At 39.4% G+C, this 25,330-nt stretch overlaps 1 protein-coding gene across 5 annotated transcripts in view; it reads right to left on the bottom strand.

Moving 5' to 3' along the window:
- ldlrad4a (low density lipoprotein receptor class A domain containing 4a) overlaps positions 1–25,330 on the bottom strand; it is a 247,393-nt gene that overhangs the window by 5,902 nt on the left and 216,161 nt on the right. For 4 of the 5 annotated variants that reach the window (XM_073046744.1, XM_073046752.1, XM_073046738.1 and 1 more), the window contains 2 exons: positions 19,355–19,509; positions 1,294–1,350 (listed from right to left, as the gene is read on the bottom strand). In XM_073046744.1, coding sequence (XP_072902845.1) covers positions 1,294–1,350; positions 19,355–19,509 — 212 coding nt within the window. Of the gene's footprint in view, positions 1–1,293; positions 1,351–19,354; positions 19,510–19,953; positions 20,113–25,330 lie in introns of those variants that run through there. The other variant, XM_073046760.1, reaches the window with a different exon arrangement.

The following is a 25,330-nucleotide window of genomic DNA, read 5'->3' as shown; positions in this document are numbered from 1 at the left end:
GATGGTAGTGCAAGAATTACTGCAATATTATACAGTAATGGGTGCACATTCATACCATCCAGAAAAGAAGTAATGGTAGTATTACCCAGGGTATCCATGATAGCAGCGTGTAGTAAACTGAAATTAATAACAGCCTAACAGGATGTAACACAGCAAAGCTCTGGATAACAGTAAATTATAGAGTTTTAAGAACAAGTTTTGGAGCTTTAAAAATGAGACAAAATGTAGCATAATTTATAGCATTGGAATAAAAAGTTATTTAAAGAGAAAGGTTAAATTATAAAAGATGAAAATTGAAAGCTAAAAGATTTAAAACATCTAAGTTATTCATCTTATTAAAAAAAATCAGAGAGCCATATATTCCTTGAGACTGCTCTGCCACTCAGTAAAACACAGTGGGAATAAATAAGTCATTTTCAGGTTGGGAATCTGATTACCTGAGTGCCAGTAGCATTGATGTTGGGCCCCAACTGCTAATATTCTATGTCAATGATTTGGATAATGTGGTAAGTATAATGTGTGCAAGTTTCTTGATGATATAAAGCTAGATGGCAGTGTGGACTATGATGAAAATTCAGAGGCCTTAGGGGACATACAGATTACGAATGGGAAATGACATAGGTGGAATATAAAATGTTATGTCATCCACTTCGGTAGATTTTTTAAAAAAATGAATATTCTGAGTGTTTGAAAGTTGACCATGTTCAGGGAGGTCCAAATATCCAAGTAAATGAATCACTGGCAGATTAAATGCAAGTCCAGCAAGGAATTAGGAAGACCCAAAATATTGTCTGTTACTGCAAGAGGATTTGAGAATAGGAGTGGAGATGTTGCTGTAACTATACCAGGACCTAGTGAGAGTGTATCTCCCTATCCAAGGAATGATGCACGTCACAGAGGAAGCGTAGCATAGGTTCACTAAACTGATTCCTGGGAAGGATGGGAGCAGCTCTTTTATTGAAGGAAAAATTCAGTAGACTAGGGCTGATCCTCCCTAGAGTTTAGGATAAGAGGCCATTAATTACGTTTGTAATGATCATATAAGACAGCATGACTATTCCCTGACAAACACAATTAGAAATGTTGGGTTATCAACACAGAATGTGAGCTCGTCTCTCCACAGATGCTGCTTGACTGTGAGTTTTGTTTTCTAGCTTTTCTGGTTTTGTTTCAGATTCCAACATCTGCAGCTCTATTTGTTTATCATTATTCTATCATTTTCCTTTGGTTCACACATTTTATTCAACATATTTATTCCATATTCCCATTATAGAACATTTAGCTATACCTTACCTCTGAAGCACTGTGACAAGATACTGTGCTGCTGTTTGATGGGCATAGGCACCCTTCCTAATTAAAAGGATAAGTAGTTTACAATTGAGTAACATTTCACAAAAATCAGCATATACAAAATGAAAATATTAGTCTTGTCCTTTTACAATTAGTTTCACTGGTGACAGAGTGAATGCCAGCAGTCTGCTGTCCAAATAGTAGTATTGTACCTGGATTAGGATCATTACATTCAAACTCTAACATTAAAGAAACTGGCTCTTAGAAATAATTAATTTATAAACAGATTGACACGACAAAGTAATTATATTCCACAGACCATTCTCTATTGATAGATGCTTTTTACAGTACACCAGTATTTCTTGTAATGCTAATTAGGACAAAATTAACTTAAAACTTGTAATTATTTTCCTGTTATAATTAGACAATAACTCTAACTATTTACGTGAAAATGTAAAAGCAAAGATTGTCAATTATAAGAAGAAATTTCAAATCATTTTAACTATGTTTTAACATCTGAATTTAAAGGTTCATTAAATTTTAATCCATTGTTAGTATCATTAGATGTGCACAGTTGGCAAAAATTTACTAGCCAATTTTTGAAGCATTTCGTAAGAAAACTTTAATGCTTTTAGTACACATACCATATGATACACCCAGAAGTAAAAACAAATCCATAGTTTTTCAGTCACTTTCAATCAGAATTTCCATGTTTTTAGATTTAAGGACACGTACATAAGAAAAGGACCTGGCCATCCTGATGGAAATACAAGCCCTGCCACAGATCAAAGGGTTAAACTATTGCTTACTATGGTCAATTTTGTCTAAATCTTAAAGTGTTTCTGCATTCACAAACGTTCAAAATAATCAAAGTCAAAAAGAGATAAAGCACGTAAACAGGCTCTTTGGCTTGTTAAGTCTGCATTGACCATTAGCCCATTTACACTTAAATTAATCCTTTCCATATTCCCCACATTCTCATCAATTTGCCCCAGAATCTACCACTCATTGGGGCAATTTACAGTGGGCAATTAACTTACCAATCAGCACATCTTCAGGATGTTGCAGGAAACTGGAGCACACAGAGGAAACCCACATGGTCACACAGGTAATATAGGAACTTCACACAGATAGAGCCCGAGGTCAGGATTGAACCTGGGACTCTGGCATTGTAAGGTAGTGGCTCTACCAACTGCACCACTCAAAAACTCTTAAATCTTTCCCATGATAAAGGTCCATTAAATGATTTTAAAATGAAATATTAAAACATTTTAAGCACTCACAATAAAAATATTTTAATACCATCAATTAACAGGTACTTATTTAAATAAATTAATTCAGAAACTGTAGCTAACTGGAGCATTTTCTTTTAAGGATTTCCTTTGTATGAAAATACATGCAGTTGGATGAATTCAGAATAGGAGTTGACCCTTCAGCACCACAAACTCGCTCCGCTATTTAATAAGATTCTGGATGAATTTATTGTACTTACAGCCCTGTATTTCTGTCTACACATGTAATCTTTCCTCCCCTTGTTTTTGTCTACAGTACTTATTAGGCCATCAAAACCCAAATTTGAGATAAGTGATGAGAGGGTGATTTTAGATGCATATCATATTTTTACTGAGTTAAGTATTGTATGTAATTAGTTTTGCTACAATAAGTGTATGGGACATTGGAAAAAATGTTGAATTTCCCCATGGGGATGAATAAAGTATAAAGTATCTAGTAGTAAATAAGTATTAATATTTGTATGATATGTCTGAAGAATGCATAAGCACCTCCTCCTGAAACACAATGCCATTAACATTACCAAATCACCACAGGCAAAAGTCCAGAAATTTAACAGGATTAACCACCAAATCCAGAACAGGATGAAAGTAGGTTAATCTATAAATGATTTACCCCCCGACTATCATCAAATTATCAGCTACAGGGCACATTGAGTGTGCAATGGACATCTCAGAAGCTCAGCACCATTAAGGACAAAGCAACCCCTTTGAGAGGCATTTTATCCACCCCTCAAATATTGTGTTTCTCCATCATTGCAACAACATAGCTGTATTACATAATTTAAAAAACACAACATGCTGGATATACTTGTGATATCAGGCAGCATCTGTGGGGTAAGAAATATTTAGCCCTTCATATATTAACCTGATAGATTAATTCTGGATTTCTCTTTCACAGATGGTGCATGACCTGCTGATATTTTGATAATTTTCTGTTTTTATTTTGGATTTCCAGCATCTGTAGGTTTTTACTTTTTGGTAGCTACATATAAAATTTACTATTTCTCATGATGTGCTGTAGCAGTTATATGGCTTCTTTCATGTTCACTATGCCACCATTCAAAAAGGACAAAGCAGCCTTTTTTTTGTTTCCCATTTACAATTACAAACTGTCCTGATTTGGAAATATATTCCCATTTGTTCAAAATTAATGGGTCAAAATCCTACAAATCTCAACCTAACAGCCTGTTTGATGGATCTTTATCAAATGCTTTCTAGGACTTCATATTAACTACAGACACAGACACTCCTGTACCTAAAGCTGTAGTTAAATTTCTCCAAGTGCTCAGTCACTTGGATCCTTAATCATAGATTCTAGAAGCTTCCCTAGAATAGATTATAGACTAACAAATCTGTAATTTGTTAACGTAGAATCAGAAGCATGAACAAAATCAAACTCCTACAGTAATGTCTAGTCAAAACAATCACATTAAGACATGAAAACAAAATGGCATGCGCTAACAATGGCAATTATCCAAATAACTCTCCTTCTAATGAGACTTAAATTGTAAATATTTCCACTATTTTAAAAGTTAGAAACAGTTATTGTAAATGTTTGTCATCCATTACCATGATACCATAAAAAGAATTTGCAAGTAATTTAAATTGACAGTGCAACTTCACTACCCATAGTCCATTGATTGAAGATGATTATGGTCTTTGGGAGTCAATCATCCCATTAATTTCTCAAGGTAGTTGTCTAACATAGAAACATAGAAAGCCTACAGCACAATACAGGCCCTTCGGCCCACAAAGTTTTGCTGAACATGTCCCTACCTTAGAAATTGCTAGGCTTACCTATAGCCCTCTATTTTACTAAGCTCCATGTACCTATCCAAAAGTCTCTTAAAAGACCCTATCATATCCGCCTCCAGCACCGTTGCCGGCAGCCCATTCCAGCTCATCACTCTCTTGAGTAAAAAAAACTTACCCCTGACATATCCTCTTAAACCTTTTTCCTCGTGGCAACCATTTCAGCTCTGAGAAAAAGCCTCTGACTATCCACATGATCAATGCCTCTTATCATCTTATACACTATGTCCTGTGCATAGCTATTCTCAGCTGTATCATCAACAACAACATTTCTTCCACCATAAGGCTACAATTGTAGATTTTGCTGATGATTACAGAATTTATCAGTTCCATTCAAAGTACATAAGAGAATGAAGCATGTCTGTATGTTGCAAGACCTGCACAAGTGAAGGAATGGGCAAATAAGTGACATCCATGCCCCACAGAAATCCCAAGCAATGTCCATCTGCACCAGTGAAGTCTCAGACGACTGGAGAGTAGACAGTGTTGTTCCTTTATTCAAGAGACACAGCAATAATCCAGGAAAGTATAGGCTGGTGAGCCTCACATTTATGGTAAGGAAGCTATTGGAGAGGCTTCTTAGGAATAGGACTTACTCACATTTGGAAGAACATGGGCTATGTCAGCATAGCTTTGTGTAGGGCAGATCATGTCCTAAAAATTTGATTGAGTCTTGAGGTGGTGACTAAGGTGATTGATGAGAGTAGATGAGACAGTAGTGTTTATTTGGAAAGTGTTCTACAAAATTCATTATGGTAGATAATCAGGAAGATTAAGATGCATGGGATCCACAGTGAATTGGTAGTTTGGATTCAAAACTGGCTTACCCATTGAAGACATGGGTCATGGTGGAAGACCTGTGGCAAGCAGTGTTTTGCAAAGATCAGTGCTGAAGCCTCAGTTAGTTGTGATGCATCTACATGAATTGAACAAAAATGTAAGCGGATTGGTTAGTAAGTTTGCAAACAAGACAAGAATTAGTAAAGTTGTAGAGGGTGAAGGTGGTCATCAAAAGGACATAGTGGGACATAATTAAAATACATTATGTGTGAGGTAACAGGAGATGGTATTTAATCCAGGCAAGTGTGAGATATTGCATTTTGGTAAGTCAAATAAAAGGGGAAAATATACAGTTAATGGCAGGATCCTGAAAAGCATTTACAGTACATACAGAGGGATCTTGGGGTCCAAATCCTTACCTCCCTGTGAGCGGCAATGCAAGTCCATAGAAGGAATGTAGCAGGTTTACCTTGATCACGAGGGGTTCAGTCAGGAAGTCATGTTGCAGCTGCGTAAAATGTTGGTTAAGCAGTCTTGGACTACTGTGTGCAGTTCTGGTTGCCCCATTACAGGTAAGAGGTAGTGGCTTTGGAGAGGGTTCAGAAGCTTTAAGGTGAGAGCTGGAAAGTTTAAAAGGGATGTGTTTTTTTCAAGCGGAGAGGTATGTGCCATTGTGACAGGTAGTAATTGAAGAAGATACAATAATGGTTATCAAGGTGCTGGCAGAAGGGATTAGTTTAATTCAGCATTCTGTTCAACACAGACATTGTGGACTGACATCCTGTACTGTAACAATTCTATGTTCCAAGAGAGAGAATCTTATCATTTAATCTTGAAAAACAATATCATCACCATTCTTGAGTCCCCACTTCTTGTGGATCACCAATGACCAGAAAATCAACTGAATCAACCACATACGCACTGGGTATGTGAGTGCACAAAGCTGCGCATCTGGTAGTGACAGACTCAAATCCCAACACACCAAGGATTTGCTGTCAGTCTACAGGTCAGGATATTGATGGTATGGGAACACACGTGTCCTTGAATGGAAAATCATACAAAAAGTAGTGGATACATCAGAACATAAGAAATAGGAACAAGAGTAGGCCATTTGGCCTATTGAGCCTGCTCCGCCATTCACTAAGATCATGGCTGCTCTGGCCATGGACTCATCTTCACTTATCTGCCTTTTCCCCATAACCCTTAATTCCCCTACTATGCAAAAACCTATCCAACCTTGTCTTAAATATATTTACTGAGGTAGCCTCCACTGCTTCATTGGGCAGAGAATTCTACAGATTCACCACTCTTTGGGAAAAGTAGTTCTTCCTCATCTCCATCCTAAATTGACTGAATCTTGGGGTTCTATCTCCTAGTTCTAGTCTCACCTACAAGTAGAAAATACTTTCCTGCCTCTATCTTAGCTATCCTTTACATAATTTTTTTATGTTTCTATAAGATCCCCTCTCATTCTTCTGAATTCCAGTGAGTACCTTCCCAGGCAACTCAATCTCCCCTCCTAGTCTAACCCCCTCATCTCTGGAATCAACCTGGTGAACCTCCTCTGCACCGCCTCCGAGATTAGTATATCCTGCCTCAAGAAAGGAGACTAGAACTGCACACAGTATTGCAGGTGCAGCCTCACCAAGTACCCTGTACAGTTGCAGCACCCCCTCTAGCAAAATTCAGTTAAATTCAATTCTTCTAAGAATGAAGGCCAACATTCCATTTGCCTTCTTGATAGCCTGCTACACCTTCAAACCAACCTTTTGCGATTCATACACAAGCACTCCAAAGTCCCTCTGCACAGCAGCATGCTGCAATTTTTTTTTACCATTCGAATTGTAATCTGCTGTTTCATTTTTTCTTCCAAAATGGATGACCTTGCATTAACAGCATTCTACTCCATCTGCCAGACCCTTGCCCACTCACTTAACCTACAGTATTCCCACTTGATGGCGTAATAATATCAGTGCCGGACTCCAGAGCGAAGGTTCCTGAGTTCAAATCCAAGTCGGGTTGAGCGTTGAGCTAGCAACTTGGCCTTGTGAAAGCAAGAATAGCTTGCTACGGAAACACCATCAAAAAACGGTGCCCCAGTAACTCCACTGCCGAGTTAAGGGCTATTCTTCTTCTTCTTTAACCTACAGTATCTATATCTCTCTGCAGACTTTCCATATCTTCTGCACAATTTACTTTTCCACTCCACTCAATTTAGCATCATCAGCAAACTTAGATACACTACACTTGATAACTAACATATATTGTGAACAGTTGCGGGCTCAGCACCAACCCCTGCAGCACACCATCACCATTGATTGCCAACCTTTGAACCAGAGTAAACCCATGTTACATAAATTTACTTTGGACTTTAATGAAGTATTCCCAATAGCTTGACTGAGTGCAGATCATACAAGAAGCCCAATGCCAAACATGAGAAAGTCTAATTGATTGGTACCCTATCCTCTAGCATCAAACTACAGTGAGACTGGGTACTGTTTACAAAATGTACTGCCAAGGCTACTCTGTCAACATCTCCCAACCTGTGACCGTTACAATCATTGCTGGGTCCAAATCTCGGAGCTTTATTTTGGGAGTATCTTTTAACAGTTAGACTTTTCAATGGCAGTTAGGGATAAACAGTAAATGCTGATTTTGCCAGTAGAAAAAAAAGTCTAAAAATTGAGCTTCATTCCTGAGAATATTTGAGGTTATTGGAATTTATTCACACCCACTAACATCAAGGTAAAATGCTGAAGATCCTGAAAGCTTACGGAGTGCCAGACCGTCTACAGAGAGCAATAGAGTCCAGCTATACCAAGGCCATGGTGAAAGTTGTATCACCAGACGGAGAAACAGCAGTGTTCAAGCTCCTAGCTGGTGTGCTGCAAGGAGGTACTCTGGCACCCTACATCTTTATAATTGTCCTTGATTACGCTCTACGTCAAGCTACCAAAGATCATGACAAGCTTGGTTTTACCATAAAACCAGGACGAACCAAAAGGGTCAGACCAGTTACGCTCACAGATCTCGATTTTGCAGATGACATAGCACCGCAGGGGACCGTGCTCTCTCCGGTCCTGTTCACCCTGTACACATCAGACTTCCAATATAACTCGGAGTCCTGCCATGTGCAGAAATTCGCTGATGACACGGCCATAGTGGGGTGTGTCAGGAATGGACAGGAGGAAGAGTATAGGAAACTGATACAGGACTTTGTGATATGGTGCAACTCAAATTACCTGCGTCTCAATATCACCAAGACCAAGGAGATGGTGGTAGACTTTAGGAGATCTAGGCCTCATATGGAGCCAGTGATCATTAATGGAGAATGTGTGGAGCAGGTTAAGACCTACAAGTATCTGGGAGTGCAGTTAGACGAGAAGCTAGACTGGACTGCCAACACAGATGCCTTGTGCAGGAAGGCACAGAGTCGACTGTACTTCCTTAGAAGGTTGGCGTCATTCAATGTTTGTAGTGAGATGCTGAAGATGTTCTATAGGTCAGTTGTGGAGAGCGCCCTCTTCTTTGTGGTGGCGTGTTGGGGAGGCAGCATTAAGAAGAGGGACGCCTCACGTCTTAATAAGCTGGTAAGGAAGGCGGGCTTTGTCGTGGGCACAGAACTGAGAGTATGACATCGGTAGCAGAGTGAAGGGTGCTGAGTAGGCTACGGTCAATCATGGAAAACCCTGAACATCCTCTGCATAGCACCATCCAGAGACAGAGAAGCAGCTTCAGCGGCAGGTTGCTATCAATGCAATGCTCCTCAGACAGGATGAAGAGATCATTACTCCCCAGTGCCATTCGGCTTTACAATTCAAACGCCAGGGGTAGGATATGTTAAAGTGCCGGGGTCAGGACTGAGCTTAAGTTACCATTCAATGTATTTCTTAGTAAACTATTTAAGAACTTTTTAAACGCTATTTATTAATGCTTTTTGAGAGGGTGATTTTAGATGCATATTTATATTGAGTTAAATATTGTATGTAATTAGTTTTGCTACAATAAGTGTATGGGACATTGGAAAAATTTTGAATTTCCCCATGGGGATGAATAAAGTATCTATCTATCTATCTATCTATCTATCTATCTGCTCTCTGACCAGATGGAGGAAGCACAGCAGCTACTGACAAAAGTGATAATTGAGTGCAATAAAGTTGTACTTCATCTAAATGCTAAAAAGACAGTACATGGCATTCAACTGCAACGAAGGTACTCTCAAGACCGTAAAGTCTTGAAGTCTTAGACTTCAAGTACCTCGGGTCAAGAATAATGAATTCAGAGAAGGACATAAAGATACGTAAGATGCTGGTGTGGAGGATTATGAATGACATGAAGTAAATCTAGAGCTCGAACCTGACCAGAGGGCTCAAAAAGAGGATCTTTATAGCAGTCATAGAGTCCATTCTCATGTACAGATGCGAGACGTGGACACTCATCAAGACCATGCGAAAGTCACTAGATGGTTGCTATACACAAATGCTCCGGATGGCTCTTGATGTGAGTTGGCAACAGCACATGGCGAACGCCGAGCTCTATGACGACTTACCGATGCTCACTACTAAAATCAAGGCGAGAAGACTGCAGCTAGCAGGGCACTGTCTACGCTACCCTGAGCTACCTACCAGCCTAGTCATCACATGGGAGCCCAAGCATGGAAGGATGAACCCTGGGTACCCTCCCAAGAGTATGGTCAACAAGCTCCTAGAAGATAGCACCGCGGCTAACGTAGATGAACTGAACACACTGATAAGGGAGAGGGAGGAGTGGAGAGTCCATCATCGTGCCCGACACCAGCCCCCCAGGCCTGAGTTGACGTAGTAGTACTATTCTGCATATCCTACTACTAGACAATTTACTGATTATCATAAAGGTCCTCATGCATTTGATATTTATAATTCAAGGACTGAATGGCCTACTCCTTTGTAACATTCCTATAATCACTTGCTGGAGTCTAATATGCTCAGATGGTGACATCATATTCTTCATAAATTCATTGGTGTTCTTTCTGAATTCAAAGTTCCAAAAACATTTCATTGAAACTAAAATAAGTTAGTAAAGACAAGGCTGATGAATTAACAGTTACCAGATTAAATAACAAAATAATCATTAATGCAATGATATCCACCGTGGATACACAAATAGGTTGGGCTCATCCAAGGAAAAATATAATATACTTAACTGACATAATTATGAACCCAAAGGAATTACTCCCACACAGTTGCTTTCTCTAAGAAAAAGCACTGTAAAGTCTGAGTATGCATACCACTGTGCATTCTTTTATTTAATTAATTGGGTTTTATCCATGGACACTCTGCTTTTTGAGCATTTTACAGTTGCTTTATCAATAAAATGCTCATTAGGTGGATGTGAACTTGAAGAAAAAGAATTTACAGCAACAATAAACGGAATGCAGTTCCTTTTTTATTTCTTATAAAAAGTTCTAATATCTGTTTATAGTAAAAAAAATTGGTAACTATAATACAATATATTAATATTTCATATTTTACTGATAGTTTACTAATATAGATGTTAGAAATAAAATACTCAAAATATGTACCAAATATATAATTATTTTGAATAAGTTACATAAAAAGCAAGAGCACAAAGCAATGTTTCACTATTAGAACTGTGGAGTGAAAAGTTATGAGACTTGATCAAGCCACTTATAGAGCTAATGAAGCTCAGCTTCTTCTGGGACTGTAGATGACAGCCATCAAGAACGTAACGTTATTCACCCAATCATGGTACTTTGAACTCCACAACATTTTTCTAAAGTAATTTTTCGATTTCTCCAAAGTGGAGAAATTAATTATAGAATTAAACATATGTATTATAATATCTATTTTTAAACATGTACATGGATGAAAATTTACCATAATTTACTTTGCTAAGTTTCATCTAAACTTTTCTTGGGCTTCCAGCCTGGTATCGATTTTAACTGATGTTTCAATGACAAACTCTGCTATCTTCATCAGGGATGATGCCTAGGCACGTCTAGTCCAGACTAGATATGCTAGGCATCATCCCTGACAAAGACAGCAGAGCTTGTCATTGAAATGTTGGTTAAAATCGAAACCTGTACCAACCTGGCTCGAAGCCTGAGAAGAGTTTATTCATCCTATATGCTGGTAAAGTACTAGATCCTTTCTCTTTGCCAAGTTTATTTTTAATATTCATATTCTTTATTATGCATTCATAATGCAAAACCTATGTAAAAATTGCTTTCAAAATTTAAATAATTTATGGAAAAATATTTTATATATTAACTAATTAGAACAATAAACACAACCCAACTTTATAATTTTTAGCACAGATGTTTATATAGAATCCAAAACACAGAAATGTGTGTGTGTGTCTGTGTGTGCAGGCCTCCGTTAGTCTCGATAGACCATGGATTTGCACCTTGGAAAGTTTCCAGGGTGCAAGGCTGGGCAAGGTATTTTTTTAAAATGGAAGACTGGCAGTTGCCTGAGCTGTAAAATATACCATCCAACTTGAATGGCCTACACCCAGATTTGCACCCTATGTGAGCTTCATCCCATTTTACTTGCTTCTTCTCATTTATCCCATAGATCTTTCATACACCTTTTCAACCAGATGCACATCATCAAATCTCTGTACCAATTGTGTGAACTCTGTCCTTGGACGATGCTGAATTAAGGCACAGCATGTAGTTCGTGGATCCTGGTAAAGGCTTGCAAGAATTGAGCAGTTAATGATTATGGAGAACTGGAACATAAGAGGGGTTGAAACCAGCCTAGATCAGCCATGATCATATTGAATGGTGAGGCAGGTTTAAGGGGCTGAGTGGCCTAGTCCTATTTTCTTGTGTTCTTATGGGAAGTTAGGAACAGATTTATAGACACAAGAGATTCTGCAGGTGCTGAAAATCTTGAGCAACACACACAAAATGCTGATGGAACTCAGTGAGACAGGCAGCATCTTGGGGGGGGGGGGAATAAACAGTCAATCTTTTGGGCAGAAATCTTTCATCCAGAATCCACATTTGCTTAGAGCAGACTACACAGAGAGAAAAAATATTTGATTCATCTAATCTAAATGGGTGCTTATGCTCTGCGCAAGCCTATTCCTTCCTTAATCATATGTATCCTTGTATTATTTTCTACATTAAGTACTTGTATGATTTACTTCTTGTTAATGCCTTTGCACAGAGAAACAAAATACAGGACAAGGTTACATACCTCTAGGCAGCATTATGAACAGCAGCTGTGCAGCAATGACAGCCAAGTGTGTGAAATGTCTCAACCAATACGCTTCATAGTCACCAAACATGAAAGCATTATGTTTAAAATCTGGCTTCTCCCATGTTGAATAATCACAGCTAGGATAGCATCAAACATATTCACATGAGGTGAATGGTATATCCTTCAGATGAAATATTCTCTTTTACCTGCCAAAATGCCTTGGCTCTCATTATGGATAACTCCAGGCATTATTATGATCATATTTCTGCTCCATGTTCAAAATGGGATGGTGCAATTAGATTGATCCATTTGTTGTTTGTTATTGCTTGTCTACATAGCCAGTGATAGAAATTATTTAGGATACGGAATGCTGGCTGCCATATAATCAGGGAAGAACATGTCAATTAACTGAGTGGCATTAAACTGGTAGAATACATTGTTGGATCAACAGTATTAAAGTGGCCTGGGCAAAGAAAAGTTGAAAGGAGTTGCAGCAAAATCTAAACGGAGCAATATAATATCAAGTTAAATGCTGTGAGAAATGATATAGTTAAAAAGACAGTTCTGGCATAGTAACAGATGTGGAATGACTGTTGCGCTAGACCTAACAAAATAAAAGCATAGAGTGAGAGACAGAAAAAAAAAGAACACATGGACCGAGAAAAACAAAAAAAAAAATAGATGGCAGAAGAAACACTGAACTATTGTGCCATATCTTATCCTAGTTGGACGAGATACCTAAAAACTTAAAGTAATTATGGCAGCATTGGATGATAGGAGCCTTCTGATAATGAATGAACATGAAATTAGAAGAGGATTTAAAGAATCCCTGAATTGAAGATAACTTTGTGAAATAACTATAGTTTTTAAAAATCTGTAGAATGCCCAGTATATTCTTCTTAATCTCTTTGTGGTTAGCAACATCAATAGCAGAAAAGTAAAATGTTAACCAAAACTACTTTAAAAAATGCTTCTTGATGTAGCAATAAAATACATTAAACTTCCTACTCTTTTAATGTCATTCAACACACACAAAATGCTAGAGGAACTTGCAGGTCAGGCAGCATCTATGGAGAGAAAAAAAACAGATGACATTTTGGGCCAAGACATTCATCAACACTGGAAAGAAAGGCATTAGAAGTCAGAATAAGAAGCTAGAATAGGAAAGGAAGGAGCACGAGCTGGCTGGCAGATGATAGCTGAATGATGAGAGAGGGAAGTGGATCCAGAGGGAGGACGGTGAAGGCTAGGGCAGGTAAGAGGAATGAGAAAGGGTACTCAGGGACAAGCAAATTGGGTGGGTAGAGGGAGAGAGAGAAAAAGGGGAAGAGTTTCCAAAAGTTAGAAAAATCAAGAGACTACCTCATTGCAATCACATGGTAGTAAAGGCAGCCATGGACAGACATGTCAATGTGGAAATGGAAAGATTTGAACAGAAGAGGAGCGTCCAGCTCCCTCTGGATGAACCGGACCTGGTGGCATCAAGATTCATCGTCATCGAGGAAAACATTAGAAGAGCCTTCCTGAAGATAAATCCAAGGAAGGCGATGGGCCCAGATGACGTCCCGGGACGGGTTCTCCGGGCCTGTGCAAGTGAGCTAGCTGGAGTGTTTGCTGACATCTTCAACTGCTCCCTGCTTCAGTCTAAGATCCCCTCGTGTTTTAAGAAGGCAACGATAATCTCGGTGCCGAAGAAAAGCAAGGTGGCATGCCTGAATGACTACCGACCTGTGGCTCTACCATCAATTGCTATGAAGTGCTTCAAGCGATTGGTTATGGCACACATCAACCATAACCTGCCGGTCAACCTCGACGCTTTGCAATTTGCCTACCGGAGCAACAGGTCAACGGCAGATGCCATCTCTCTGGCACTACATTCCTCCTTAGAACACCTGGAGAATAAAGACACATATGTAAGACTCCTTTTCATCGACTACAGCTCTGCCTTTAATACCATCATTCCAAATAAACTGATTCCTAAGCTCCGGAACCTGGGTCTTAGCACTCAGATCTGCAGCTGGGTCTTAGCACTCAGATCTGCAGCTGGATCTTCAACTTCCTCACAGACAGGACTCAGGCTGTAAAAATAGGGACAAGCTCTCCTCTACAATCACTCTGAGCACCGGTGCCCCACAAGGCTGTGTACTCAGCCCCCTGCTGTACTCACTGTGCACCCATGATTGTGTAGCCAAGTTTCCATCAAACTCAATATACAAGTTTGCTGATGACACCACAATTGTGGGCCGTTTCTTGGCTAATGATGAGTCTGAGTACAGAGAGGAAATTAAGAACCTGGTGGCATGGTGCGAAGACAATAACCTATCCCTCAATGTCAGCAAGACGAAAGAATTGGTTGTTGACTTCAGAAGGAGTAGCGGACCGCACAACCCCATCTACATCGGTGGTGCGCAGGTGGAACAGGTCAAAAGCTTTAAGTTCCTCGGGGTGAATATCACAAATGACCTGACTTGGTCTAACCAAGCAGAGTCCACTGCCAAGAAGGCCCACCAGCACCTTTACTTCTTGAGAAAGCTGAAGAAATTTGGCCTGTCCCGTAAAACCCTCACTAATTTTTATAGATGCACCATAGAAAGCATTCTTCTAGGGTGCATCACAACCTGGTATGGAAGTTGTCCTGTTCTAGTATCAATTGTTTGGTGACAATAAAGTATAATGAATTAAATAGCTGGCCACTGGGGTATCTGGCTGTTGTGGTAGACAGATTGAAGATGCTCAATAAAACAATCACCCAATATGCATGTCAGGTAGAGGAGTTCATACTAGGAGTACCGAATGCACAATTGACACTCATAGATTTATAGGTGAAATGCTGCCTCGCCTAAAGGGATTGTTCCTAGCTTCTCTCATTATTCCAGCATCTGCACTCTCTCAAAATCTCTGTAAATGTTTTCCACTTACTCTTTGAGAATGTTAGAAGTTTTTGTATATGAAAGAGAATTAAATTTCTTGTAGTAGGTTGTATCATTGTTGAGGTGAATAAAGGTGTAGGTTGGGGCATGAGGTTTCTAGAATAGTACACAAGTGAAATTGTGTATAGTTAGTTTTAAAAGACAACAGGCCTTTTAATTGTAACCCAATCTAACTTCATTTTATGATTGTGGCAATGATTTAAAAACTATTAACTCCATAAAAGTAAAAACAGACACCCATGGTCTGCTAACTTTTTTAAATTAATTGGGAGAAATTGAACTTATCTGCCTTTTCTTGGCTATATATCCACAAAGGCATTTATTCAAACACTCCCAAATAGTCTAGAAAATAAAAATGTTCACAATAGCAATGGTGATGTTAAAAATCATACGACTTCAAATGTTTATGGATTAAGTTCAATCATACAGAGAATTATAGAAGAAAAGAGTCATTTTACAAATTTTCACTTCATTTATCCAGGATAATGGAGGGAAGCACCTTCACAGATAATGCAAAACAAAATGAATAATGTAAAACAGCCCAGTAACCAGCCCCATCAAGATGAATGGTCAACACTTCAGTTTTGAGTAGCACTTTCCCCTACACCCACTACACAAAGCAAGACTTTAGCAACTTGACCTATATTCAAATCCACATGAATACTTGAGGCTCTGTCCTCTTTTTACAAACTCATTTTCCACCTCTGCCAGGCTAATCAGCAAAAACAGGAATTACTGGTAGGACCTTGCTTTACCAATAGGACCACTGCTCATTACCCAATGATCTCAATAGCCTTCAAGAACCTATCTAGTTTTGCCACTGCTTTGGGAATGTTGACTGGCCATCCAATAGCAATACAACATATATTTTCCTCTATCTACTCCACATGCAGGTGTGGGGGCATTCTGAAGAAACTTACACATCCCCAGGACAATGAAAAGTTCTTATCCCACAGGAAATTTGAGATTAGGTACAGAGCAATTAGGCTTTACAATTCTACCGCCAGGACTTAAGAACTTTTTAAAAGCTATTATTAATGCTTTTTGAGATGGGGATTTAGATGCATATCATATTTTTTTTACTGAGTTAAGTATTGTATGTAATTAGTTCTGCTACAACAAGTGTATGGGACATTGGAAAAAAAAGTTGAATTTCCCCATGGGGATGAATAAAGTATCTATCTATCTATCAGAGCAGGGATTTTGTAGTATTCCTGACAAAAACCACCACCTGAAAAGAACAAAATCAGTCAACTGCAACCAAAGGAGGTAATCACAGTACTGCACCTTCCTACCAGTCACTGAGCTAGAAGTGTGAGCTTTTTTTCTCTCCCTCAAATGGTTAATCATAAAGCCAGTATATCCAGGACATGCCCTCTTCTCATTGCTACCATCAGAAAGGAAGTACAAGAGCTTGAATACATCCAGTCAACATTTTTAAAACAGTTTTTTCCCCTCTATCAAATTTCTGAACAGTCCATGAACACTACCTCACTAATTGCTCTTTTTGCACTACTTATTTATTTTTACTATATCTTATTTTAACTAATAGTAATTAGAAACATAGAAAACCTACAGCACAATACAGGCCCCTCGGCCCACAAAGTTGTGCCGAACATGTCCCTATCTTAGAAATTACTAGGCTTACCTATAGCCCTCTATTTTACTAAGCTCCATGTACCTCTCCAAAAGTCTCTTAAAAGACCTTGTTGTATCTGCCTCCACCACCATTGCCGGCAGCCCATTCCACGCACTCACCACTCCCTGAGTAAAAAAACTTACCCTTGATATCTCCTCTGTACCTACTCCCCAGCACCTTAAACCTGTGTCCTCTTGTGGCAACCATTTCAGTCCTGGGAAAAAGCCTCTGACTATCCACATGATCAATGCCTTTTATGTCAAATTATTTTATGTATTGCACTTATTGCTGCCACAAAAACAAATTTCATGACATATGTCAGTGATAATAAACTTGATTCTGATTCAGTAATTAGCCTCTGGGTAATTAATAATTGAATGTATTTCTTAATTATCATCCATCTAATCAACTCTTTGTGCAACCGATTTTGTACTTTAATTATCTGCCCAGACCACACTTTAAAACTCATCAGTCCAGTTTTAAAAAAAGTTAATTCAGATTATTTGCCTCAAACACAGATTCCTAACCTAATGCAAACACTGAATTTTAAGAGCCACATACACACAATATGCTGGAGAACTCAACAAGTTAGGCCTTCATCAGGCCCTTCCATCAGTACCTTGGCCCAAAACATCAACTTTTTATTCCTTTCCATGGATCCTGCCTGACTTGCTCAGTTCCTCCAGCATGTTGTATGTGCTGCTCAAGATTTCCAACAACTGCAGAAGCTCTTGTGTTTAAAGAGTTTTATGATGTATGATACCAGGAGGATTGTGACAAGGCCCAACAGCTTTATAATTGATATCTTGTATTTAAACATGGAATTGTGCAATCTCTTCTCTTCAGAAGACAGACAGACATACTTTATTGATCCCAAGGGGAAATTGGGTTTCATTACAGCCGCACCAACCAAGAATAGTGAAGAAATATAGCAATATAAAACCATAAATAATTAAATAATAAGTTAATCATGCCAAGTGGAAATAAGTCCAGGACCAGCCTATTGGCTCAGGGTACAAAAATACAACTGCAGATGCTGTGGATCAAAGAATACGTACACAACGCTGGAAGAACTCAGCAGGTCAGGCAGCATCCGTGAGAAAAGAGCAGCCAACGTTTTGGGCCGAGACCCTTCATCAGGAATGGGGGGGAAGTAATAGAGATAGGGGAGGGGGGAGGGCCTAGAGGCGCCAGGTGGAAAACCAATCAGAGGAAAGATCTTTTCTCACAGATGCTGCCTGACCTGCTGAGTTCTTCCAGCGTTGTGTACGTATTATTGGCTCAGGGTGTCTGACGCTCCGAGGCAGGAGTTGTGAAGTTTGATGGCCACAGGTAGGAATGACTTCCTATGACACTCAGTGTTACATCTCGGTGGAATGAGTCTCTGGCTGAATGTACTCCTGTGCCTAACCAGTACATTATGGAGTGGATGGGAGTAATTGTTCAAGATGGCATGCAACTTAGACAGCATCCTCTTTTCAGACACCACCGTCACAGAGTCCAGTTCCACCCCCACAACATCACTGGCCTTACGAATGAGTTGGTTGATTCTGTTGGTGTCTGCTACCCTCAGCCTACTGCCCCAGCACACAACAACAAACATGATAGCACTGGCCACCACAGCCTTGTAGAACATCCTCAGCATCTTCCGGCAGATGTTAAAGGACCTCAGTCTCCTCAGGAAATAGAGACGGCTCTGACCCTTCTTGTAGACAGCCTCAGTGTTCTTTGACCAGTCCAGTTTATTGTCAATTTGTAACCCCAGGTATTTGTAATTCTCCACCATGTCCACACTGACCCCTTGGATGGAAACAGGGGTCACCAGTGCGTTAGCCCTCCTCAGGTCCACCACCAGCTCTTTAGTCTTTTTCACATTAAGCTGCAGATGATTCTGCTCACACCATGTGACAAAGTTTCCCACCGTAGCCCTGTACTCAGCCTCATCTCCCTTGCTGATGCATCCAACAATGGCAGGGTCATCAGAAAACTTCTGAAGATGGCAAGACTCTGTGCAGTAGTTGAAGTCCGAGGTGTAGATGGTGAAGAGAAAGGGAGAGAGGAAGTTTCTACCTTTCACTTGTAATAGTTAACACAAATTACATTAGAAACATAAAAATGAATGTCCACTGACAAAATGGAGATGTTTTGGAAAAAAATGGAACAATAAAGATTTTTAGAAGCAGCTATATTTTTTGGCACACTTCAACATCCTGAGAATTAAGACAAGTTAATGCAAATTCACTCACTTAATAAAATTCAGTTCAACAGCAGAATACGCAGTAAATAAAAATAAAGATAATCATGCATTTAATACATCTTTGAAATGATGTTTAAGCTACTTCTGCATTTCCATTTTGTGAAAATTGTTTCCATTTTGAGTATGTAAACACTTATTAAACTTACAGGATGCAATGCTTCCTCTTGCCGTCTAGCTTGACTCTGCCGATTTATGAAAGACCGTGTTAGAAGTTTGTAATGGTTTAGCAGGCAAATGATTACAACTACCATCACAGTCATTACTGCAACAATGATGATTATCTTCACAAATTCTTGTTCAGCTGAAATGACAAAACACAAAAGAAAAAGTAAGTCATTTGCTTAGAATGTCACATCAGGACATTTAAATTTGAAGAAGAATTAATTAGCCCTAACATTTTCTTTGCTGTTTTAAAAACGGGTCATGAAATATTTAAATTGAAACAAACATTAAGGCATTTCTCTTTTGCAAACCCTAGCATTTGTATTATATTAAGGTATGTGTTATTAATTTTTCACTCTGTTCTCAAAAGTCCCCATTTTGAAGATCAGGTGATTTTTCCCAGTCACATGGCCAATAATCAACACAAATCAACATCATTCAAAACTGGTTATCTTCCCGTAGGAGTTTGGTGTGGACAATCTGATTGAATACATTGCAATTATTTAATTGACTCTAATATACTTTGGGGGTATCCTGAGACATTGAAAGATGTTAAAGATGCTAGTGTCTGTTTTCCTTTTACCTTTTCCCCAAATCCAGTCATTTGCTTGCCTGACCTTCACCGTGGTGACATTCAGATTATCAGTCTGCATGATAAAATGTGCAGCTTTACGGTGTCGATCCAGCTGCCATTGAACATGTTTTTTAGAGTTGAGTAATGCAGAGCTGTGAGGTAAGCAGCATGAAACTTAACAGCTTGATGAACTGCAGATATAACAAGTCCCCAGGTGCTAGACTGAAACACTGTGGCATACAGCACAATAACCATGAATCAACTGAAATCCGTGGTAGAGAATATACAATATAGCAGGATGTTGCATGTGAAAACATAATTCTTGTAGACTTGCCCCTTTTGCTTGACAAAAGCTTTCTTGCGAATTGTTTACTTAAGTTAAATAAACAGGAACAGAACTAGACACTTTAATTTGAGTCCTTCAGCCAGCTCACCACAAGAGAAACTGGAACAAACTGTTTTAAGTGTGGCTAACAAATGCATAGGACAACACTCAGCAGATCCTGAAAGTATTTTTCTTTTTGCTTCTTGTCTTACTACCCTGACTTTTAAAATATCTGTATGCGTTAGACATTATCTTCACATATTATTTGTCAATTTATACTGTAACAGGATCCCTTTATCTGGAATTGAAAGGAACACACAAGATAATACGATACATTTGAAGCTCTACATATTTTAATATAAAACATTCTTTGGCAAAATACTGGGGAAATTCCAGTGCTTAGGAAATGAATGTTCAGTTCTCAAAAGTCACATTTAAAACTGCATGCCAATCACACAAGTGATAAAGAATAAGCAGCATTTCCTAAAAAAAAATCAACAAAGCATTCACTTTAAACAGCTCTGCCTGCATATGGTCAGGATGAGGATTATGACACCATCTTTACTGAATGTGAATTTTTTATTGACATCTTTAAGTTGAGTACAGATCGCACGACAATACCAAAGAAATCAGGCAAATATAAAGTTGGTCATTTAAAAAAAACTTCCATTTAATACTAATACAATGTCATGAAAATCTTGGACACATTCCAATATTACCACATGATCTTCAAAATGAACAGCTCCCTCTCCCAGTATGTAGTACCCTCCTGCTTCAAATCGTCCATCATTGTTGCTGTACCTAAGAAAATCAAGGTAGCATGCTTGAATGATTGGTGCCCTGTCGCACTCACCTCAATTATAAGTGCTTTGACGGGCTGGTTGCAGCATGCTACCACCCACACTGGACCCCCTACAGTTCGCCTACCAATGGAACTGGTCTACCGATGATGCCATAGCCACAGCACTACACACTGTCCTCACTAACCTGAAGAAGAGGAATGCATACATTAGAACACTGTTCCTGGACTACAGTTCAGTAGTCCCTTCAGACTTGAATGGAAGGTCAGAGACCTCAGCCTGCACCCTGCCTTGTGCAGCTGGATCCTAGACTTCCTATTGGATTGTGGACAGGTGGTAAGGATGGGCTCCCTCATCTCTGCTCTTCTGACCCTCAACACAGGTGCCCCCCAGGGTTGTGTCCTGAGTCCTCTCCTCTACTCCCTTTACACCCATAACTGTGCTGCCACACACATCTCCAATCTGCTGATCAAATTCACAAATGAATGACTTTGATTGGCCTTATTTCTAGCAGTGATGAGACAGCCTACAGAGAAGAGGTTGACACCCTGACACAGTGGTGCCAAGATAACAACCTCTCCCTCAATATCCAAAAACAAAAAGAGCTGATTGTGGATTACAGGACAAACAGAGACAGGCTCGGTCCGATCAACATCAATGGGTCTGCAGTTGAGAGGGTGAGTAGTTTCAAGTTCCTCAGTATACACATCACCGAAGATCTCACCTGGACTGTATACAGTGGCTTGTGTGTCAAAAAAAGCACAACAGCATCTCTTCCACCTCAGGTGACTGAAGAAGTTCAGCATGAGCCCCCAGATCCTCAAGATCTTCTATAGGGGCACTACTGAGAGCAACCTCATTAGCTGTATCACCTCCTGGTATTGGAACTGCACCTGATCACTGGACTGCAGAAAGTCCGGGCAGCCCAGCACATATGTGGATGTGAACTTCCCTCCATTGTGGGCACTTACAGCAGCAGGTGTAGAAAGAAGGCCTGGAAGATCATTGTGGACTGTTTCAGCTGCTGCTGTCTGACAAACACTACCACAGCTTTAAAGCCAGGACCAACAGGCTATGGGGCAGCTTCTTTCTACAAGCCATTAGACTTGTACATTCACATATCTGTACATTGTGACTGAGTCACAACGCAAAGATTTTTACTCCCTCATGATGTGGGATGAATGTAAGATTTAAATAAATTCAAATATTCAAATAACTATTCATTGGAATGTCATAAATGAATATCAAAACCTTTTTATAGTTTCTTAATCCTTTACTTTTCTATCAGTATATTCCCATGGTGCAAAAATAGATGACAATAGTTGATAAGCTTTTGCCAACTTTGTCTTAAAAGCTGCACTGACTACAAATGTTGCAGAGGCATAAAGATGTCTATTGCCACCAAGCTGCTAAATGCCACCTTGCAGGAAGTAAGACATAAGACCATAAGACATAGGAGCATAATTAGGCTATTCAGCCTATTGATTCTTCTCCACCATTTCATCATGGCTGACCCTGGATCCCACTCAACCCCATACATCTGCCTTATTGCTATATCCTTTGATGCCCTGACAGATGAGGAAACAATCAACATCTGCCTTAAGTATACCCACTGACTTGGCCTCCACCACAGTCTGTGGTAGAGCATTCAACAGATTCTCCGCTCTCTGGCTAATAAATTTCCTCCTTACCTCTGTTGTAAATTTTAAGGTTGTGCCCTCTAGTTCTGGATACTTCCACCATAGGAAACACTCTCACCACAACCACCCTAGCTGGTCCTTTCAACATTCAGTAGGTTGCAATGAGATCCCCACACATTCTTCTAAATTCCATTGAATACAGGCCGAAAGCTGCCAAACATCGTATCATCCATAAACTTTGTTCACAAAGCCACCAATTCCATTATCTAAATCATTGACAAACAATGTGAAAAGTAGTGGTACCAATTCTGACCCCTAAGGAACACCACAAGTCACTGGCAGCCAACCAGAAAAGCCCTCCTTTATTCCCATTCGCTACCTCCTGTCTATCAACCATTCCTCTATCCATGCCAGTATTTTTCCTGTAATGCCATAGGATTTTATCTTGTTAAGCAGCCTCATGTGTGACACCTTATCAAATGCCTTCTGTAAATCCATGTAAATGACATTCACTGCCGCTCCTTTGTCCACCCTGGTTGTTACTTCCTAGAAGAATTCTAACAGATTTGTCAGGCAAGATTTCCCTTTACAGAAACCACGCTGACTTTGACTTATTTTGTACCCCGAAACCTCATTGTTAATAATAGATTCCAACACATTCCCAACCACTGAGATTAGGCTAACTAGCTTCTAATTTCCTCTCTTTTGTCTTCCTCCCTTCTTAAGTCATCTTCCAGTCCTCTGGGACCATGCCAGAATCAAGTGATTCATGAAATATCATGACTAATGCATCATTATCTCTTCAGCAACCTCTCTCAGGACTCTGGGATGTAGTCCATCTGGCCCAGGTGACTTATCCACCTTAAGTCCTTTCAGTTTGCACTTCTTCCTTTGTAATAGCAATGGCACTCACTCCCGCTCCCTGACACTCTGGCGCACTGCAAGTATCTTCCACAGTGAAGACTGATGCAAAGTATCCACGCAAAGTATTAAGTTAATCTGCCATTTCTCATTTTGTTTCTCATGTTGATTCTCACTTATTTATTTTTCCTAGGTACATTTTATTTGTTTTACTCATTTCTTCAGTTACCACTACAGGTTCAGTCAGATACTATTATGCTTAATCTATGAAACTGCCTGGTATTTAATTGCATCAAATAAAATTTGACAAGCAAATCTTTCTCACATAAAATAACACAATTAGGTGAAATGAAGCATGAACATATTTTATGATACCAGCATACTTGTCTTTGGAATCTGGAAGGAAACATGCAGCAACAGAGATAACATGCAAATTTCATATAGATAACACCCAATGTGACCTGCTATTAACAAATGAGACAAGGCAGGTGACAGAAGTTGATATAGAGGAACACTTTGCATCTAGTGATCACAATGCAATTAGTTTCAAAACAAATATGCAATAAGATAGGTCTGGCCTGCGGGTTGAGATTCTCAATTGCAGAAAGGCCAATTTTGATGGTATCAGAAAGGATCTAGCAAGTGTGGATTGGGTGGATTGTGGATTGGCTGTTTTTTGGCAAAGAGGTTCTTGGTAAGTGGGAGGTCTTCAAAAGTGAAAGTTTGAGAAAGCAAAGCTTGTTTGTGCCTGTCAGAAGAAAAGATAATTGGTGTAGGGAAACTTAGCTCTCAAGAAATATTGAGGCCCTTCATAAGAAAAAAAAGAGGCACATTGCTGGCATAGGCAGATGGGAGCAAATGGAGTGCTTATAAGAAATGCAAGAGAACACTTAAGAAAGAAATCAGGAGGGCTAAAAGAAGGCATGAGGTTGCTTTAGCAAACAAGGTGAAGGAGAATCCTAAGGGACTCTGTGGATGTGTTACGAGCAAAAGGATTGTTCTTAACAATTGTTCTTCTGGAAGATCAGAATGGTAATCCATGTGTGGAGCCAAAACAGATGCAGGAGATATTAAATAGATTTCTTTGCATCTGCATTTACTCAGGAGACAGACACAGAGTCTATAGAAGTGGGGCAAAGCAGCATCAACTTTATTAACTCTATACAGATTACAGAGGAGGAAGAGGAGTTTGCTGTCTTGAGGCAAATTAGAAATTAATAAATCCCCAGGGCCTGACAAGGTTTTCCCTCGGACCCTTCAGAAGGTAAGTACAGAAATTAACATGGCCCTAGCAGAGATATTTAAATCATCCTTAGCAGCAGGTCATGTACCAGAGGATTGAAGGATAGCCAATGTTATTTCGCTGTGTAAGAAAGGCTCTAAAAATAAACCAGAAAGTTATAGGCCAGTGAGCTTGATATCAGTAGTGGGAAAGTTATTGACAGATATTCTAAGGGACCGCATATATGAGTATTTTTATAGACATAGACTGCATTAAGAATGATCAGCAGGGCTTTGTGCATGGTAGATCATGTCTAACCAACCTTATAGAGTTTTTTGAGGAAGTTACCAGGAAATTTAATTAAGACAAGAAAGTGGATGTTGTCTATATGGACTTCAGCAAGGCATTTAACCATGTCACAAATGGGAAATTAGTCAAGAAGATTTATTTGTTCGGCATTCAAGATGAGATAGTATTTTGGATTAGACATTGGCTTTGTGGGAGAAGCCAGAAAGTGGTAGTAAATGGTTGCTTCTCT

This window comes from Hemitrygon akajei, chromosome 1 (genome assembly GCF_048418815.1).
Source record: "Hemitrygon akajei chromosome 1, sHemAka1.3, whole genome shotgun sequence".
Classification (NCBI taxonomy): Eukaryota; Metazoa; Chordata; class Chondrichthyes; order Myliobatiformes; family Dasyatidae; genus Hemitrygon; species Hemitrygon akajei.
This window is presented reverse-complemented; position numbering and strand designations above follow the sequence as displayed.